General features: G+C 45.5%; 1 protein-coding gene across 3 annotated transcripts in view; it reads left to right on the top strand.

Annotated features, from left to right (window-relative positions):
• Positions 1–7,645, top strand: part of LOC137380038 (chemokine-like protein TAFA-1) — a 563,202-nt gene extending 555,557 nt beyond the window's left edge. For 2 of the 3 annotated variants that reach the window (XM_068051560.1, XM_068051561.1), the window contains exon 6: positions 6,838–7,645. In XM_068051560.1, the coding sequence (XP_067907661.1) occupies positions 6,838–6,913 (76 nt within the window). In that variant the 3' untranslated portion in view covers positions 6,914–7,645. The remainder of the gene's footprint in view (positions 1–6,837) is intronic. The other variant, XM_068051562.1, reaches the window with a different exon arrangement.
• Positions 7,646–21,373: the final 13,728 nt, after the last annotated feature.

The raw sequence follows: 21,373 nt of genomic DNA, 5'->3' as shown, positions 1-21,373 counted from the left end.
ACAGATGCGGCACTGGGGGCCTTAGTTGTGCAGGTGGGCAGGAGGAAAGACATGATGCAATCACTGGTGGGGAGCCAGGAGGCCCTCAGAAGGGAATGGGAACAGGTAGCCAGGAAGGCAAGCTCCTGGAGTCTGGACCCAAGGACCTAATGACCTCACGCAGACGGTCAACGTCAGAGAATGCATCTTCACATGACATCTCCTACCCAGCATAACAGCAACCTCTCACACTACTCAATGCACCACTCCCCCAACACTCACCCAACAGCACTCCCTGGCATTCAGGACTCATGCCTAATGTCCAGATACTCCATCTCACCCTCACACACCCACTAATGCTGCCAGCCTCACAGCCACCTCTCCCTGCTTCCACGTACCTCCAGCTATTCAGCTATGGCAAACACAGCACTACACAATCCCTGTCATTCTTCCCTCTCTCTTGCAGGATAAGATGTTGCACAATACAAGGGAACACAGCAGAACTGGCAGGGTACAAGGATGCCTGTAATTCCTGAGTCATACGGACGAGATGGCTGACAGCATCATGGTGACATCCAGCATCACTGAGAACATTGAGGATTTTGGTATGTTGCTGCCTTATGCCCCTTCTCAATCCCAGCATACCCTCATCCAGCTCTCTAGCATGATGAGCAAGCTGCTGATGTTGTGACCATGGACTTATGCTTCCCACCCCATCCCTCGTTCCCTCACCCCAACTTTCCCCTTATGATTTTCTACTTTCAGATATCTAAGAACTACCAGCTGCCCAGCCAAAGAAGCCCCAGGAGGAGGGAGAGCAACAACACATCACTGATGAAGAGGCCCTGTCATTTGATCTGACAATCACCGCCACCAGCTCAAATACTAGCACTGCGTGTACGTTATAGGCTAGTATAGAGTTGGGTTCACCGGGCACAAGTGGGCTGCAGCCAGGCCAGAGGCAAAGGATAATTTGGGTGCCAGCTCACCGGAGAGCAAGTTGGCAGACAAGTACTGCTGCAGAGCACTCAGATGAGGACTTCGATGGGTGACATACAAGAGAGAACTGACGAAGATGCACACGGAGATGCTGGGTTTATTGGTTGGCCTGCCAGACAGCCTCCTGTCACTCTCAAGGAGCATGGAGGAGTCCAGCTCCAACTTGGCAGAAGAGCTGACCCAGAACTTGCCCTCTCAGCAGCCTCTGCTCCATCTCTCTGCTGCAGACCCAGAGGCACTGTTGCAGATTTTGTGAGAATTTTCCCGGCCACATGGAGGTGGTTTAGGAGGTGGAGGAGCCGGGAAAGTAGCGGAAAACCCAATCAAAGTGACTCCCTGTCGTCGCCTGCCTCCAGGCAAGTTTCCTGGGGCGGGCTGCCACTGGAACCGGCAATCAGCTTGACAGAGGCAGGCAGGCAATCAAGGTAATCAAGGTCTCAATTAAGGTCCATTTTCTGAGAGTGATGCAAGTTTGCCTGAATCGCATGGTGCCCTCTCTGTGTCAGGAGCCCAGCAATGCTTCGGAAACAGTGGAAGGTTGGAGAACCATCAGAGGCTGCTGCAAATGCCGGTATCCAGAAGGCACTATGCTCAAAGGGGTGCAGTCGCAGCCAAGAGCTCTCTTGTGGAGGAGATCCCACTCCACACTGAGGACACTTACAGTTCTGGGCCTTGTTTCTCATTACTCCTTCTGGACCCTTTTGTGAGTGCCACCATTTTGAGGTGGCCTCTTTTACAGCAACGCTCACTTCTCCCGGTGATGTTGCCGGCTGAAAAATCCTTGAGGCCCTCCCATTGGGCCTCCCACATCCCTGTTCCACTGGTGAATGCGGAGGCTGCCAATTAGTAGACTGCCTCCCATAAACCTAGACAGGCGGGCTTGGGACCCGCAAATGATCCTGAAGTCGGGTTCCCAATGCCCGCAGGAAAATTCAGCCCTTTGTGTCCACAGGTCACCTACTCATCTGGCCCCCACCCTGTGAGGATGCAGCAACACTAACTGTCAGATTCAGCAATTCACTACAGTACCTCCAAGGACACTCCAGAGTACTTCCAGACAGTTTGCAAATGAAAAGTTCCAAAAAATTACCATACCTGCAATCAGTGTGCCTGGACCGTTAATAACGTTATTGCAGGACCCATCGTGCAGCTTCATGTATTTTTTTTTTCTTGAGTAAATAACACAAACCCTACCTGGGACATACATTGCACAAGTTTGGGATCCTGGCATCACGTTAGTCAATTGGACTGTGTGACATCAGGATAACACTGATTCAACATAGTCTGGCACATGCAGGGTCGCACCTACTTGTGCCCCTATCCTCAGGAAATGCTGTGCAAGTCGCACAGCAAAGAGCCAGCTGTGCGGAGGCACAAGTAGAGCTGTGCAAGGCCTCCATAGTGCCACTACAAGCAGCGCTATGAAGATCAAATGCTATCTCAATTAGTTTTCATAACTCTGAAAGTTACACAACACAGCTAGACCTTCCATTGGAATTAGGAGCAAAGCCTTTCAAAATGTTTCATTCCATTAATAGCCTCTTATAAAGCACCTGAATGTAATCAACCTTTTCGCTATCATCAACTCCAATCAGAGAGTGTAAAGGGATATTATGATATTCGTGCAGTGGATATTATGATATTGATAGAGAAATGGGATTTAGAGTGATATATACAAGACTAATGTGATAAGCTGTTTAAATGTATGGTAGACGCGGGTTCGTGGCGGGGGGTGGAGAATTGGAGCAGCAGCGACTGCCACGGAAACTGACGCCAGGATTGCCGGGCCTGATCTTCCCAGCGGCAGCGAGGCTCTGTGGCGGCACCTCCACCGCTCTGCGACAGGACCCTACTTTACATATTTAAAATATCTCTCTGCAGAAATTTAAATGTGATTCCCCACGATCTTACCTTCAGTTTTCAATCTTGAGCACATCGTGCGGCACTCACGCGCCTTCACTTACCCGTCCAGGAGAAGCTGGCGCCACCAGGGTGGGAAAGGCATCAACTCTGCATTATTTAGTGTATGTGCGGGGAAGGCGTCAACTCGGCATGATTTTGAACTGTTTGCAGAGCTGGCAACTTTTTAAAAATGGCGCCGGCACCTGCTTCTGCATCAGGTGACGCCATGAATGGTGTCGCCAATACCGGCCCCACCACATGATTGGGGGGCGGCCGCCATCAATATGTTAAGGGGTTGCCCGCTGTGTAATCATGGTGGCACGGCAGCGCCGGTCCCGTGCAGGGTGGCCACCATTTTCTGCACCTGCCACCACTCACGGCAATAGAATCCAGCCCATCAAGTGGCAAATGATGAGTGAAAACAGAAAGTCATATCACAGACAGTCACACAGGGTGGTTAGCTACAGGGCACATGGAATATTGATTAATCTCATTTCATTTTTGCTTTTACAAAATTTATCATGCTGTTATGCCTCCTTTAATTGTAGTATTTTGCACCACCAATGGAGCTGAGCTCCAGTTAATGTCATAGATAGTATTTGGAGTGCAGAATGGGAATAAGAAGTCAGCATGATGAGCAGGCTATTCATTGTTGTATGAAATCATACTCTTATCAAATTGCTTATCACAACTATAGATAGAACCCTGTACAGTGGACTAGAGTAATGACATAAGGTCAGAAGTGAGGATGTGCACTGATGATTGCATAGTGTTCAGTACCATCAGATACTGAAACAGTACACGCCCGTGTGCAGCAAGACCTGGACAACATTCAACCTTGGGCTGATAAGTGGCAAGTAATATTCGCGCCACACAAGTGCCAGGCAATGAACATCTCCAGCAAAAGGGAATCCAACTATCGCCCCTTAACGTTCAACAGTATCACCATTGCTGAATCCCCTACAATCAACATCCTGGGAGTCTCCATTGTCCAAAACCTTAACTGAACCAATTATATAAATACTGTGACTACAAGAGCAGGTCAGAGGCTGGGAATCCTGCAGCGAGTAACTCACCTCCTGACTCCCCAAAGCCTGTCCACCATCTACAAGGCACAGTCAGAATACTCTCCATTTGCCTGGATGAGTGCAGCTCCAACAACACTCAAGAAGCATGACGCTATCCTGAATGAAGCAGTCCACTTGACGGGCCCCACCATCTTAAACATTCATTCCCTCCACCACTAGTGCACAGTAGCAGCAGTGTGTATTATCTGCAAGATGCACTGCAGTAACTCGCGATACCTCCTTCAACAGCAGCTTCCAAGCCCACGACCTCAACCACCTAGACGGACAAGGGCAGCAGACGCATGGCTATGCCACAGCCTCCAAGTTCCCCTCCAAGCCACATGCCAACCTGACTTGGAAAGATATCACTGTTCCATCACTGACGCTGGGTCAAAATCTGGAACTTGCTCCCTAACAGCACCTTGGGTGTACCTACACTACATAAACTGCAGCAGTTCAAGAAGGCAACTCACCACTGCCTTCTCAAGGGCAATTAGGGATGGGCAATAAATGCTGGCCTGGCCAGCGACACTCACATCCCAAGAACAAATTTTTAAAATGTAGTCCATCACCTTAAGGCTTGCCTTTTGTATCAAGGCCAGCTTTAGTTTGCCAACTATGCAGATCTTATGTGAAATTAGATTGGTGAGCATCAGCCCATTACACAAATTTGCCCCCAAATCAGCACAAATGAGCAATCTCATTCTGACTGGTTATAAGAATGGCTGGCATGGGAAGTGAAAATCTTTAGTGGTACTACAGTAAAACTGGTGTTAAGATTCCTGTTAGTACCTCTATTGAGGGAGTTTAAGCCTGTTTTTCTAAAAGTGTTTAACATTTAAAGCAAAAGACACCTACTTATATTGTTTTAGTTCAATTTGAATAGCTTTTCTTGTTCACTCAGCGTCAATTAGTGAATTGCTTCAATCATGTAGATGGTCAATGTTTAATTGGATATTTCCAACCATTTTTACCTTTGACATGTTATTATTTCCAGAAGCTAGGACTTTGTTAATCCCAGGGAGATGAAAGCATTTAATAAAGTTTTATGATTATGTATACAAACCTTTGATACAATCTTCTACTATATTTGCAGTACCTTGTCCACAATAAATAGTTGGTATTCATCATTCAAAGATTGAAGGGAAATGGGCTGACATCATACTATGCGATATTAGTTATAAGCATAACGGCGAGAAAGTTCCCCAGAGTTGTTCTGCTCTGCTTCCATAGGGCTGAATTTTACTGCAAGCTTTGGGTCCCTGAGGTCGGGGCGAAAAGCGGGTCCCGAGCCTTCACTTGTGGGCAGTGGGACCAGCTTGGCGTGTTTACCAAGGCAGCCTCCTAACTGGCCACCTTTGGACCCGCTGTGCAATTAAGGATGGCAGACAGGCTCCTAATGCTCCCTGCCCAGTTAGAGGGCCAGCCCCTCTGAAGCCTCAGCAACGCGACCGAGAGAGGCAGTCGCTGCTGAGACAGGCAGGAGGCCGCGAGCCTCCGACAGGTAAGTAAATAAAAATGAAAAATTCAGGGGGACGACAGTGGGAGCAGAAACCCCTCAAAAGAGATTGTTGGAGCTGTGGGGGCTGCCTTCCTTGCCTGTGGCCACCACCCCCCGCCCCCCCTCCACCCACCATCCCTTTGGGCCATGGAGCCTCCAACTCTGATACTTCCCTGGACTGCTGCAGGAAGGCTGCCTCCATTAAGTTGGTGACCTCCCCACACAGCAGTGACTCTGTAAAATGGCCCTTAATAGGGCCTTTAAGTATGCAAGTCAGCTGCCGCCTCCTTGGAGTGGACAGCCGCTCTGCATCCGGTCCCACTGCTAGGAAAATGACCTAGCGGTGGAACTGCATTGGGAAGCCTTCCTGGCCCAGCTCCCTGCTATTTTACTGGCCCACCTGCCTCCCAGCCCGCCACCCAGGGGCTGGTAAAATTCTGCCCATAACCTCATCAGAAGAGTGGTGGAAACACCACTTTCCCCCTCAAACGGGATTTCTGCCATACTTCCAGCGAAGTTACAGTTGCGGAGTGGAACAGCTTCTAGAAACTTCCCAGCTGTTACTACCTTTGCATAAAGTTCCTTTGTCTGGTATTTAACAAAGGATTGTATATTTTGTAAACAGGCTTATACTTTCATTAAAATAGTGCGCAGTGAAATTTTGTACTATTACTAATGTCACACAGTTCAATTGCAAGTATAAAATCATGTGATTATACTAACCCTCTGACAACAGCAATAGCATTTTGATAACACAATAATACAATTTTTAGTTTCCTCAGGATATCATGAATCAAAATTTCTCACTAGCCTATGGGAGTAATGTTCAACTTATCGGCATTGCAGCTTGGGTACCTGTTATAGAAACAGCCCAATTTTCCTTTCTGTTGATTTGAATAGAAAGAAAGATCAGGCGGTTTTATAATTGCTGCCCAACCCATAATACATGTTTTATGTTCCAGCAATAAGTTGAAAAATACCCCTCTGTATGTTCTGTTAGTTTACCTTAGTGATCAATATTACAAGTTTAGAGAAATTAGAGATTCATGAAAGCAAGCATGCATATTTTAAAAGCTAAAATTGTATTTGGTGCTCAAAGGGTTAAGAATGCTTTAATTGGCAAAGATTTATTCAACACAGTAAAAATACTAGGTATTAGGCACATGTTAATAGAAAGGGAACATGTCTGGAAAGCAGTAACTTCACTTAAAATCACCTCATTAACACATTACATTATTAACGCTGCTTCATATTTTTATGTGCAACTCATTTTCTAATCTGTAATTAATTTAATCTGGAAAATATTTGAACCTGTATTAAGTAAAACAAATAACTGTGTTTACCTCCAAAGGAAAGCTAATGGATTTTCTTTTCTATTTAATGATTTAGATCCATCCGAGAACCTAAAACCCAAACTCCGGACTATTTTCAAAGATGGAAGACAGCCGTTATGAACGACAGTTAGTTGAATCACTACGGTCATATCAGAATTTGCAATATAAAAATGTAATACCATCTGAAACATTCCTGGACCAGCTAGATTTGGTACTTGCACACTGACTAATCTTCATTCTTACTGATGATGCTACATAGACAATGTAAAATCCACTATTTTTCAGTGAGCAACAACAAGATCAAATACCCAATGGTCGTGGATACTGACCTTTTACCCTGGAGTTCTACACTATGATTCAACATTTACATCTATCATGAATGGTTTCTCTCTGATCTGGCATCATTATGGCACTATAGACTCAGAAAAAAATCAAGTTGCCATGGAGTTGAGCATTCCTCTCGTCAGTGGGTGTACGTTGCTGACTGAATTTTAAATTCTGTTTCAAAAGAAGTATCACAGAGAAGCAAGCTGAAATAGAAAATAAAATCCAACACACCTGGAAAGCAAATGCTTTATTTCTATGGAAAATGTGGTTCGATTCTGCAATCAATTGCAGCCATTTACATAACTCCCATATGGTTCAGTTCCATCAAGCACTAATAGCATGCTGGCTTTGCTCAATATACTCTGTCTGAGCAGTGTACAGTGGTATGAACAACCACAAAAAAATCACTTCTGGGATTCACATGGGATGTTACAAAGAACACGTCCCAGCCTTTCCAGGTGTAAAGCAGCAGGGTTATAACCAAAAGATACTGATGTGCATTGACAGTACCAGCTACTTTGCGTGGTCATTGTAATCCGTGGGTTTCTCTCTTCATGTTCGAGAGGGCTGTACATATGTCTGATTACTTTGTATTATTAGTATGGTCTACAGTAAATTAAACTGTTTACTCTTGCAGTGGTTGCTCATTTTTACTAGGAGATTAAAAAAGTAATTACCCTAAACTTGAAGCTTGAATGTGCAATAAATGATATACTACTCACTGAATCACATCAGAGAGTCAATCTACATCAGAACAACTTGGATATGATTGAGGTGATTCAAGTGGGAACAGCTGACGGTGCTTTATTCACCCAATACATTCACCATCCAGAGTTATTTAGCTTAATAGAAAGGTGATGCCCTGTGTGACATTTGTATTGCAAGGCATCAGAAAGCATACTTGTTGAAACAATATCCTTTGCAGTAGTTTGAGCTTTTCATTGCATTCTAGCAGTGTTAAATTCTTTTCATTCCTTTCAAGAGACTATATAAATATGAAATGTTTATTTCAGAGCGAACATTTGACATTGTATTCTAATAAATACAATCAGACCTATGCCACATTATAGACAATTGCTTCTTCTATCTATTAAATATGAAGTTCTTGAGGTGCACATCGAATTGATAACACCATATAAGTACCTGCTACTGCTGTAGGGGTAGCCATGCCAATGTTTAACATGTCATTTTGTGACACACAATAGCTGGTATTTTATAATAAGAGTGTTATCATCCTGTGATTGCACAATTGGGCCACCAGGTTCTCACAAATTGCTCAAAATACTTTCTGATTTTTTTCATCCACCATTTTTCTCAGTAACTGAAAGTTCTAGTGTCCAAAATAAACATTTAAACAGCATAAATGATTAATAAAATACATGTATCACAATAGCATGGTTACATTTATTCATTGAATTGTCTTTTATGTCTTTTAATGCCTTTATTAAAGTTTTGACTTGAAGGTCTATGCCTCTCCCAAAGCCCTGGGTTTGATCTTAACATTTTTTCCCACACCACTTTGGATTTTGCAGTGTGAGCATGCAGTGTGCCTAATTTTCAGACTACACCAATAGCATTCAGTTGGTGATACTGATGGAATGTGTTTCTTCAATTTCTAACATTATTTACTCAGTAGTTTTTAAAATGATTTTTTTAAAAGGACACATTTTAAATGCATGCTAAAAACACAAAGAATCTATCTGAGTGTGTTGTGTCTGTATGTGTTTGAGAATGACAGAACTCTAATTAACTTTTTGTAACAAGAAGGGAAAAACAGTGGGAATGTGAAGGGGTATGAACAACGGAAGTGAAGAATGTGGGGAAGCACAAGAGATGGGGATGGTGACATTTCCCCCATAACCCAATCCCAAAATACAGCCATACCATACCACTCACCACCTATCACCTAAAAGGACAGAAAGAGATACAGAGAAGCACAAAAAGGTTAAGAAATCAGAAGCAGTAGAGATGTTTTAAGCTCCTTGTATTCTGTAACTCTCTTTGTCAAAAATAATTTTGAAAAATAATGAACACATCTCATAAACTATACTGAGATAGTATTTATACTGCATGTTTATTTCTAAAAGGGAAGCTGATTGTGTGAGAGAAAGAAAAAGAAAATGAGAAGTATTCTAATTACACAATTGTAACTTTTACTTTGTGTTCTGTAAACCTGAGGCATGTTAACTGAAAAGAGGGAGAGAAAGAAAGAGAGTTGAGTCTGAGAGAGGGGTGTGAGAGAAAGAGATGAACAGACAGTCAGTCAGGAGTCAAAGAGAGATGGGCATGAAAAGGATAGGTCAGAGAGAATTGGATGTGACAGAGATAGACTGGAGTCCTAGAGAGATGGGTGTGAGGGAAAGAGACAGAAGTCAGAGAGAGATGGGTGTGAGAGAGAGAGAGATAGATGAGTTAGAGGTGGATGTGAGAGAGAGAGACTAGAGTTAGAGAGGAAGAGGTGAAAGGGAAATAAAGATTGTTTTGTTCACTTAATGTTGCTTCAATTTTTAATTTTTTAAAATGGATTTTGAAGCTAACTAATCATCTCCACCTGTGCTTTGTTACTCATTGCATACACCTGTGAGATTCTAATTTCAAATATCTGAGATGGAGGGAAAGATACAAACACAAACAAAAAGGCAGTTTTTTTCTCCCTCACTCTAATTTGATTTCTTTTTCATCAATTTGAAAACAAAACTAAACCTCTTTGAGGTAAACAAATAGGAATGAAAGGGAAGCAGGAAACCAGTTGAGGATGAGGGGGCTACTGCCCTCTCAGTATCCAGCCTCTGTGTGAGCAACTTGGGTGTTAAGTTTGAGTGACTATAGAGTGAGAATGAGGGGAAGATACAGTAGTTATGTCGGCCATTCCAAGGGCAGTAGGTAAGGGTAGTGATAGGAGTGAGTCATGGTAGGAAAGGGAATGGCTAAGAGAAAGATAAAGGGGTAGGGGTCCCAATGCAAGCATGAGCTTCTGAGGGCCACATTTTCCCCACAACTCCCACATAATACAGTCTACAGCTGTTAGTAATTCTTTTCTTCACCATACCATACCATACCACTTACCCAATAAATAGCCAAAAAGCTAAAGACAGAACCACAAGAGAACAGAGAGAGAAGGGAAAGAAAATTATGGGAACGAAGCATAGAAAAATAGAGATGGAATCAGTAAAGAGCCAAAGTGACCCCCATATGAATCTGAAGGTGGATTCTGTAGTGGAGGATGAAATTGCGTGGGGGAAACCCAGAAGTCAATTGAGTGGGCCAGAATTTGCAATCACAACTCAATTGTACCTACCTATTAATTTTGACTTCCAGGTTTCACATCTCCAAGCTGTGCAACATGCATGATGCATACCCGCATGATTTCAGCTGTATTTAAAGGGACAATGTACAAATGGAAATCGGAGGTGTTCAGGACGGATAGAGCAAGGGCAGAATCCAGGTATAATGAAGCCTCACTGGAATTATTGCTGGGTGCAATGGGAGGAAAAAACCTACTGCTCTCACTAAGAAGGTATTGTTGGAGGTCGCTGAGGAGGTGAGCAGCAGGAGGATTGTGCCCATTTCAAGGATCCATCCATAGGAAGTGGCTTAATGGCCCAACTAGGTCGGGAAAGGTGAGTACATTTATTGATTTAACCACTTCCTGTGCTTTGAGCCTTGCTACTTTTCACTCTGTCTTGCTATGTGTTCTCCATCACGTCACTCCTCATACCCACTCAACTTTCAGCAGCACTCTGCCTTCAGCTTCTATGAACTTCATCACCTCCCCATTTATCCATCCACTGTTGACACTCACCCCAATCCTTATTCAATGTAATGCATGTGTTTCATAGTCACCCTCACTGAATGCGCTGAATCCATCAGGTGAATTCCTCACCTTCACTCACAGGTCTGTTTCATGCCCCTTGTAGAAGAGAGCACAAAATGCAAGGAAAAGGGACAGGACTGAGCAGGAGAAGGTAGCGACTCTTCGGTGGGTGAGTGAAGGCATCAGGAGCTGTGTTTTAAAAGTAAGTACTTACTGTTTTACTTACTGTTTTCCTTGTCTTTGAGTTTCTTTTGGCGCCGGAGGAACCGGAAGCTGGTCGGCAGCGAGGACTCCTGGGTGGGTATTTTCCTTAAAGGTGCGGAGCTCCGTGGACTCGGCCTCATTTCCCGGCGGAGCAGCAGGAGAAGGTAGCGACTCTTCGGTGGGTGAGTGAAGGCATCAGGAGCTGTGTTTTAAAAGTAAGTACTTACTGTTTTACTTACTGTTTTCCTTGTCTTTGAGTTTCTTTTGGCGCCGGAGGAACCGGAAGCTGGTCGGCAGCGAGGACTCCTGGGTGGGTATTTTCCTTAAAGGTGCGGAGCTCCGTGGACTCGGCCTCATTTCCCGGCGGAGCAGCAGGAGAAGGTAGCGACTCTTCGGTGGGTGAGTGAAGGCATCAGGAGCTGTGTTTTAAAAGTAAGTACTTACTGTTTTACTTACTGTTTTCCTTGTCTTTGAGTTTCTTTTGGCGCCGGAGGAACCGGAAGCTGGTCGGCAGCGAGGACTCCTGGGTGGGTATTTTCCTTAAAGGTGCGGAGCTGAGTAAACCCGAGCCACTACACATGTAGTGTCTCCCACCCATCCTCCTCCTCTAACCTAATAATAAGACCCTTTTTACCCTCCTCCTCTAACCAAAAAGGACTGAGCAGGTAAGCTATTTACTGTTTTTGTTAATATCTATAGTTGTACTTAACTAAGGGGTAATTGAATAAAAGAAATGGCAGCCAGTGTAGTGTATTGCTCCTCCTGCAGAATGTTCGAGGTGAGGGAAACCTCCGGTGGCCCTGCCGACTTCACCTGCTGGAAGTGCATCCGTCTCCAGCTCCTATCAGACCGTGTTAGGGAATTGGAGCTGGAGCTGGATGAACTGAGGATCATTCGGGAAGCTGAGGGGTTGATAGATAGAAGCTACACGGAGGTCGTTACTCCACAAATCAAAGGCAGCTGGGTAACAGTTAGAGGTGGGAAGAGGTCAGTGCAGGGATCTCCTGTGGTCGTTCCCCTCAACAACAAGTATACAGTTTTAGATACTGTTGGGGGGGACGGCCTATCGGGGGCAGGCTGCAGTGACCGGGCCTCTGGCACGGGGTCCTGCACTGTGGCTCAGAAGGGAAGGAGGGAGAATGGGAGAGCACTAGTCATCGGGGACTCGATGGTGAGGAGTACGGACAGGCGGTTCTGTGGGCGCAGGCGAGACGCACGGATGGTTTGTTGCCTCCCTGGTGCCAGGGTCCGTGATGTTTGTGATCGCGTCTTCAGGATCCTTAAAGGGGAGGGGGAGCAGCCAGAGGTCGTGGTGCACATTGGCACCAACGACGTAGGAAGGAAGGGTGGCACAGATGTTAGAAGTGAGTTTAGGGAGTTAGGCTGGAAGCTGAAAGCTCGGACGGACAGAGTTGTTATCTCTGGTTTGTTGCCGGCGCCACGTGATAGTGAGGCTAGGAATAGGGAGAGAGCACAGCTGAACACGTGGCTGCAGGAATGGTGTAGGAGGGAGGGCTTCCAGTTCTTGGATAATTGGACTGCATTCTGGGGAAGATGGGACCTGTTCAAACAGGACGGGCTGCATCTGAACCAGAGGGGCACCAATATCCTGGGAGGGAGGTTTGCTAGTACTGTTCGGGAGGGTTTAAACTAGTTTGGGAGGGGGATGGGAACCGGACTTGTAATCCAGGGACCAGTGGGTCCACTCAGAAAGACAAAGAGTGTAGTGAGGTATTGGGGAAGGTAGCACTGTCGCAGAGGACAGATGGGCACGGAGAAGGGTTAAAGTGCGTATACTTCAACGCAAGAAGCATCAGGAATAAGGTGAGTGAATTGAAGGCGTGGATGGGCACTTGGGACTACGATGTTGTGGTCATCACTGAAACGTGGATAGGTGAGGGGGAGGAATGGTTTTTGGAGGTACCTGGTTATAGATGTTTTCATAAGATTAGGAATGGTGGTAAAAGAGGTGGGGGGGTGGCATTGTTAGTTAGAAATAGTGTAACAACTGCTGAAAGAATTTTCGAGGAGGATCTGCCGACTGAGGCACTGTGGGTTGAGGTCAGGAACAGGAAAGGAGCAGTCACCTTGATGGGAGTTTTCTATAGGCCCCCCAATAGCAGCAGGGAGGTGGAAGAGCAGATTGGGAAACAGATTTTGGAAAGGAGCAGAAGTCACAGGGTAGTAATTATGGGGGATTTCAACTTCCCAAATATTGATTGGCAACTCTTTAGATCGAATAGTTTGGATGGGGTAGTGTTTGTGCAGTATGTCCAGGAAGCTTTTCTGACTCCGTATGTAGACTGCCCGACCAGAGGGGAGGCAATATTGGATTTGGTACTAGGTAATGAACCAGGGCAAGTGATAGAGCTGTTGGTGGGCGAGCACTTTGGAGATAGTGATCACAATTCTGTAGCATTCACTGTGGTAATGGAGAGGGATAGGTATGTGCAACAGGGCAAGGTTTACAATTGGGGGAAGGGTAGATATGATGCTGTCAGGCAGGAACTGAGGAGCATAAGTTGGGAGCATATGCTGGCAGGGAAGGGCACGGTCGAAATGTGGAACTTTTTCAAGGAGCAGATAGTAGGGGCCATTGATAAGCATGTCCCTGTCAGACAGGGAAGGGATGGTCATGTGAGGGAACCGTGGTTGACAAGAGAGGTTGAGAGTCTTGTTAGGAAGAAGAAGGATGCGTATATAAAGTTGAGGAAAAAGGGCACAGGCATAGCTCTGGAGGGATACAAGATGGCCAGGAAGGATCTGAAGAAAGGGATTAGGAGAGCTAAGAGAGGGCATGAAAAATGCTTGGCGGGTAGGATAAAAGAAAACCCCAAGGCCTTTTACGCGTATGTCAGAAATATGAGGATGACTAGGGGGACCGTAGGTCCGGTCAAGGACAATAGCGGGAGACTGTGTGTTGAGCCGGAAGAGATAAGTGAGGTTTTGAATGAGTACTTCTCTTCGGTATTTACAAATGAGAAGGGGTGTATTACTGAAGAGGACGGTGGGAAGCAGACTGGTAAGCTCGAGGAAGTGCTCGTTAGGAGGGAAGATGTGTTGGGGTTTTTGAATAACTTGAAGATAGACAAGTCTCCCGGGCCTGACGGGGTATATCCAAGGATGTTATGGGAAGCAAGGGATGAAATTGCAGAGCCGCTGGCAATGATCTTTTCATCTTCTCTGCTGACGGGGGTGGTACCAGGTGATTGGAGGGTGGCGAATGTTGTGCCCCTGTTCAAGAAAGGGAATAGGAACAACCCTGGGAATTACAGGCCAGTTAGTCTTACTTCGGTGGTAGGCAAGTTGATGGAAAAGGTGCTGAGGGATAGGATTTCTGAGCATCTGGAAAGACACTGCTTGATTCGGGACAGTCAGCACGGTTTTGTGAGGGGTAGGTCTTGCCTCACAAGCCTGATTGAATTCTTTGAGCAGGTGACCAAGCAAGTGGATGAGGGTAAACCAGTGGATGTGGTGTACATGGATTTTAGTAAGGCATTTGATAAGGTCCCCCATGGTAGACTTATGGAGAAAGTCAGGAGGCATGGGATAGTGGGGAATGTGGCCAGTTGGATTAAGAATTGGCTAACTGATAGAAGGCAGAGAGTGGTCTTAGATGGTAAATACTCAGCCTGGAGCCCAGTTACCAGTGGCGTGCCGCAGGGATCAGTTCTGGGTCCTCTCCTGTTTGTGATTTTTATTAACGACTTGGATGAGGAAGTCGAAGGGTGGGTCAGTAAATTTGCAGATGATACAAAGGTTGGTGGAGTTGTGGATACCGAGGAGGGCTATTGTCGTCTGCAAAGGGACTTGGATAGGTTGCAGTGCTGGGCTGAAAAGTGGCAGATGGAGTTTAACCCTGAAAAGTGTGAGGTCGTCCATTTTGGAAGGACAAACATGAATGCAAAATACTGGGTTAACGGTAGGGTTCTTGGGCATGTGGAGGAGCAGAGAGACCTTGGGGTCTATGTGCATAGATCATTGAAAGTTGCAAGTCAAGTGGATAGGGCTGTGAAGAAGGCATATGGGGTGTTAGCGTTCATTAGCAGAGGGATTGAATTTAAGAGCCGTGAGGTGATGATGCAGCTGTACAGGACCTTGGTAAGGCCTCATTTGGAGTACTGTGTGCAGTTCTGGTCGCCTCATTTTAGGAAGGATGTGGAAGCCTTGGAGAGGGTGCAGAGGAGATTTACCAGGATGTTGCCTGGAATGGAGAATAAGTCTTACGAGGAAAGGCTGAACATTCTAGGCCTCTTCTCATTAGAAAGGAGAAGGATGAGGGGTGACATGATAGAGGTTTATAAGATGATCAGGGGAATAGATAGGGTAGACAGTCAGAAACTTTTTCCCCGGGTGGAGCAAAGCGTTACAAGGGGTCATAAATTTAAGGTGAAGGGTGGGAGATATAAGGGGGATGTCAGGGGAAGGTTCTTTACCCAGAGAGTGGTCGAGGCATGGAATGCCTTGCCCGGGGAAGTTGTTGAGTCAGAAACTTTAGGGACTTTCAAAAGGCTTTTGGATAGGTATATGGATAAAGGAGAATGATGGGGTATAGATTAAATTGTCCTTGACAGAGGACAAAGGATCGGCACAACATTGTGGGCCGAAGGGCCTGTTCTGTGCTGTATGTTCTATGTTCTATGTTCTATGGGCTACCACAAATAGAGCAGCTCACAATTGCAGAGGAGGACACCCTGGAGGTATGTTCCATATCTCGCAGTCAGAGATGGACAGAAAGTAAGCTCACAGAATGTTGGTGACAGAATATCTCTGGCAACATATGCTAATTTCATTTCATTAATGAATGAACTGTGAGAAAGATTGAGTATGGTAATTGTCAAGATTGTGACTTTGCCACAACAAAATCATATCCCTTTTGTCTTTCAGGGCCTTCACACATGCAACAAATGTTGCAGGGCATCCATGAGAGCAATGCCCCAGAGGACCTCATACACCATCACAGGACCTACAGCCATGCACCAGCACAAATACCTACACTTCAGTGGGCCAAACTAGAGAATTAATTGGGTTTCCAGCTGTTAATTCACACCTCATGAACAGACATTGGTGGCAGGGACAATTGTGGAGAGTACGCATCAGGACTGGGGGGGGAGAGGGTGGCAATCCTATCCAAGCTCTACTCAACTGGACAAAGACGCTGAAGCCAGGGGCTATTGTTGAGAAGGGTTGAGAAGGAGAATGCTAGAGATCTATCAGCAACTTAGTGAGGTATTGACAGACATACTAGGCACACTGTCCACAATAGTGCTGGAAGTGTGGGTGCGGGGGTGTGGATGGATCAGCTCAACTCAATTGCTCATGGATTGGTGGAGCAGGGAATTGCAAGAATGTTTGCCATGGAGAGACAGTCCACGGAGCTTCAAACAAAGCTCTCAAATGAGCCCATGCAGGCCGTGTAGACTTTGGGTGCCAATTTGTCTGTCGCCTTGACTAGGAGGATAGATACTTAATCTGGGGCCTTACAATGTGTCAATTATCTGCACCAAGCTGCATTCCAGGCACAAGAGAGGGATGATACTGAAAGGAACCATGAAGCGGGGACTCCACTCTAAGCGGTCCTACTTCTCACCCATTGCCCTCCTCCTCTCAGCCAATGCCCAGCATGCTGCCTTATTGCCCAATGGCCAAGTCTGCCCTTGCTCAGATGCAGATGGAGCAGTCTCTGGCATAGCCTTCATAGACTCCAAAACCCAGATAGCATAGATCAAGACAATCTCAGCAGTCAGAGCAGGGATTTGAGCAGTCCGCCTCCACCTCTACGAAAGCAACATAGGATCTACCATGTAGAATTTGGAGGAAACATAAATTGAAGAAATTGTAATTCGCCACGGATATGCACGTGGGTGTTTGACAAAATGTTATGTTGTTTAATTTCCTTTTTTTATACTATGTAAAATGTAATGATTTGCAACACTTCCAGATCTTGCCCATTATTGGATCCTGAGGGCCAACTTGCCCTCACTTTTTTCATGATGAATGTCAGAACATGCCAAAACCTATTGTGTAATGGGTGGATGAGTTGTTAAAGAACTTTTTTGTGCAATGAAGGTGGTGGGGTGGTGCTGGTGGTGGAAGCAGACAGCAGGTTTTCATTTGTTATGTTTTAGGTGAACCTTTGCAATATTAAGGCACTGAGGCAAGAATGTTATCAGCTAGTCTGGTGATGGGTGTCCCATCTTCATCCTCCTTTTCTTCCTCATCCTCCTCTACGTTCTCTGCATCCAAAGATGAGTGATGGGCCCCTTCATCCTCCTCCACTCGAAATCCTCTCTGCTGCACAATGCTGTGAAGGACGCAGCACATTACCATCATTCTGGACAACCTCGCTGAAGGGCACCTCCAGACCTATCCAGGCATCTTCAACATTCCAATGACACGCCTCGTGGGCATGTAGCTCTTGGTGCAGCACTCCTATGCCTCAGTGGTGGGGTTCCCCACAGGTGTTGTGAACCAAGTTTGAAGTGGGCATCCTTTGTTTCTTATGAGACAGCCCTTAAGACTGCTCCCTGCAATGAAAAGGTCTAGGATGTTGGACTGCACAGTATGAAAGCAGAAGAACATAAGACCATAAGAAATAGGAGCAGGAGGAGGCTATGTGACCTTTTGAGTCTGCTCCACCATTCAATAACAAAATGACTGATTTGAGCTTGGTCTCAACTCCACTTTCCTCCCTGTTCCCTTAACCCTTGACTCCCCTATAGTTAAAAAATCTGTCTATCTCAGCCTTGAATATATTCAATGACACAGCCTCCACAGCTCTCTGGGATAGAGAATGCCAAAGATTCACAACCTGCTGAGAAAAGAAATTCCTTCTCAGCTCCAGCTTATATGGGCAACCCCTTATTCTGAAACTATGCCCCCTAGTTCTAGATTTCCCCAATGAGAGAGAACATCCCCTCAGCATCTACCCTGTTAGGCCCCCACAAAATCATATATGTTTCAATAAGATCACCTCTCATTCTTCTAAACTCCAATGAGTAGAGGCCCAACCTGCTCAACCTTTCCTCATTAGACAACCCTTTCATCCCAGGAATCAACTTAGTGAACCTTCTCTGAACTGCCTCCAATGCAAGTATAACTCTCCTTAATTAAGGAGACTAAAACTGTGCACAGTACTCTAGATGTGGCCTCACTAATGCCCTGTCCAGTTGTAACAAGACATCCCTACTTTTATATGCCATCCCTCCTGCAACAAAGGCCAACATTCCATTTGCCTTCCTAATTACTTGCTATACCCGTATGCTAACAATTTGTTTCATGTACGAGGACACCCAGATCCCTCTGTACCACAGCATCCTGTAGTCTCATCTCCATTTAAATGATAATTTGCTTTTCTATTCTTCCTACTAAAGTGTATAACCTCACATTTTCCCACATTATACTCCATCTGCCAAATTTTTGCCTACTCACTTATCATATCTGTATCCCTTTGCAGATTCTCCTCAAAACTTGTTTTCCCACCTATCTTTGCATCATCAGCAAATTTGGCTACAATACAGTCAGTCCCTTCATGCAAGTCATTAATACATTTATAAATGGGTTTCCGCCGGGTGCTCCGGTTTCCTCCCACAGCCAAAGACTTGCAGGTTGATAGGTAAATTGGCCATTGTAAATTGCCCCTAGTGTAGGTAGGTGGTAGGAGAATGGTGGGGATGTGGTAGGGAATATAGGATTAATGTAGGATTAGTATAAATGGGTGGTTGTTGGTCAGCACAGACTCGGTGGGCCGAAGAACCTGTTTCAGTGCTGTATCTCTATAAAAAAAATATATCTGTGGCCCCAACACTGATCCTTGTGGCACCCGAATAGTTACAGTTTGCCAACCCGAAAATGATCCATTTATCCCAAGTCTCTGTTTCCTATTAATTAGCCAATCCTCTATCCATGCTAATATATTACCCCCAACACCATGAGCTCTTGTGCAATAACCTATTATGTGATACCTTACCAAATACCTTTTGGAAATTCAAATCGACTGGTTTCCCTTTATCCATCCCTCTCGCTACATCCTCAAAGGACTCTAATAAATTTGTCAAACACAATTTCCCTTTCACAAAACCATGTTGAATCTGATTGATTGTATTATGATTTTCTAAATGTCCTGCTACCACTTCCTTACCAATTTTCTCAATGACAGATGTTAGGCTAACTGGCCTATAGTTTCTTGCTTTCTGTCTCCCTCCTTTCTTGAATAGGGGCGTTTCATTTGCGGTTTTTCAATCAGCTGTGACCTTTCCACAATCTAGGGAATTTTGGAAGATTACAACCAATGCATCCACTATCTCTCTAGCCACTTCTTTTAAAACCCTTGGATGAAGGCCATCAGGTACAAGGTCAGCCTTTAGTCCCGTTAGTTTGTCTAGAGCTTCTTCTCTAGTGATAGTAATTGTTTTAAATTTCTCCCTCCATTTTTCCCCTGATTTTCTACTACCCTTGGGATGCATTTTGTGTCTTCTACTGTGAAGACAGATACAAAATATTTATTCAAAGTCTCTGCCATTTCCTTGTTTCCCATTATTAATTCCCCAGTCTCATCAGCTAAGGGACCTACATTGACCTTAGCTATTCTATTCCTTTTCATATACTTGTAGAAGCTTTTACTGTCTATTTTTATATTGCTTGACAGTTTACTCTCAATCTATTTTCTCCCTCTTTATTTGTTTTTCATCATCCTTTGCTGGTTTCTAAAATTTTCCCAATCTTCTGGCCTACCACCTCATGACAGCTTCCAGGGAATCTGACGCAGACCTGTACAAACCTCTTCGTGGGGCCGCAGACCAGCTGCGCATTGATGGACAAAATTGCTTACCGTTTATAGAACCTCCTGGTTGCTGTCATGGTGCTCTGATTGCCATGTGTGCCTCCCTGTAGGAGGCTGCAGATGTCTGCCACCACCTGACACAACACCCGCAGCCTGCTAACACCCTGCTCTTTCACGAGGTCAAGGCAGCTGAGGCTTTATCTGTAAACTCTGTGATGTGAGTAGTGCCTTCTTCAACATCAGCCCCTCTCCCCTGTGCACCTCTCTCCTGTGCACCTACCTCTTGTGCACCTCCCCTCTGTTCACCTCCCCCATGCCCCTCTCTCCTGTGCACCTCTTCTTGTACACCTCCCTCTTCTGCACCTCCCTCCTGTGCACCTCCCTCCTGTGCACCTCTCTCCTTTGCACCTCCCACCTGTGCACCTCCCTCCTTTACACCTCCCTCCTTTGCACCTCCCTGCTGTGCATGTGTCAACCACAGCACATCGTCACTGTCGTGGGTGATGATCTTCTTCTTCTGATGTGCAGTCAAACACTTCCAAGGTGCCTCACATCCTGATCTTGTTAGTTTGAAATCCTCAGAGGTTGTAAAAAGCTGTATCCACACAAGCGCTCTCTGCTAAGCATTTGCCAGAATGAACTCCAACAGCAGCTACAATAACTGAGGTTTTATTCAGATGGGACAATGATAAGTTTAAATACCCACCAGAACTGCTGAAACTTGCCTGACCCCGGTTGGTTTCCTGACCCCCGGGGGAAACCAGTGCTGCTTAAGTAGATGTGGAATCAAATTTTTAAAAAATTAAAATATCTTATTAAAGTGTCCTAAGGACATAAATTGTGCCCATTTGTATCCGTCCACATCCAATCAGGAAATCCTCAATGTCAGCGAGTAGGTTTCTCACTGGCATCCAAACACGCCTCTGTTAATCCCAAAAGTGAGCATGTTGGAGCCGGGTTGCACTTAGGCTTTAAAAATCGATAATTTATAGCCTCCACCCACTCCCAACCCACATGTTCTTGATGAGGGTAGGCTCAAATTATCCCAGAGAATCAACAACATGAAGACACAAGTAAGGGAGTGATCAGATTCTTTAGCTGCTTATATGTAATCCCATATAAAGGCCTGCTACCCGACCCGAACCCAACGGGACCCGGCGCCATGTGTCGGGCTCGGGTCAGGTCGGGGCCGAGTCCAGGTCGGGCCGAGTCAGGCCAGGCCGGGCACACACAGTAAGTGCTCTGCTGGTAAGTATTGAAATTTTAAAAATTACCTCAGCTGGGAGTCCGCGACGAAACTGAGTCTGCACAGTGAGCGAGTGACGTCACTATGACGTCATCACGTATGCACTGCAGCTTCGTGGAGCTTTCCAGTCGGAAGGTAAGTCAAGGGATGGTCAGGTCGGGCTTGGGTCGAAATTGGAGGGACTCAGGCCGGGTTGGGCTCGGGTCCACTGTGGATCG

The sequence above is a fragment of the Heterodontus francisci genome, chromosome 19 (genome assembly GCF_036365525.1).
Source record: "Heterodontus francisci isolate sHetFra1 chromosome 19, sHetFra1.hap1, whole genome shotgun sequence".
Taxonomy (NCBI): domain Eukaryota; kingdom Metazoa; phylum Chordata; class Chondrichthyes; order Heterodontiformes; family Heterodontidae; genus Heterodontus; species Heterodontus francisci.
This window is presented reverse-complemented; position numbering and strand designations above follow the sequence as displayed.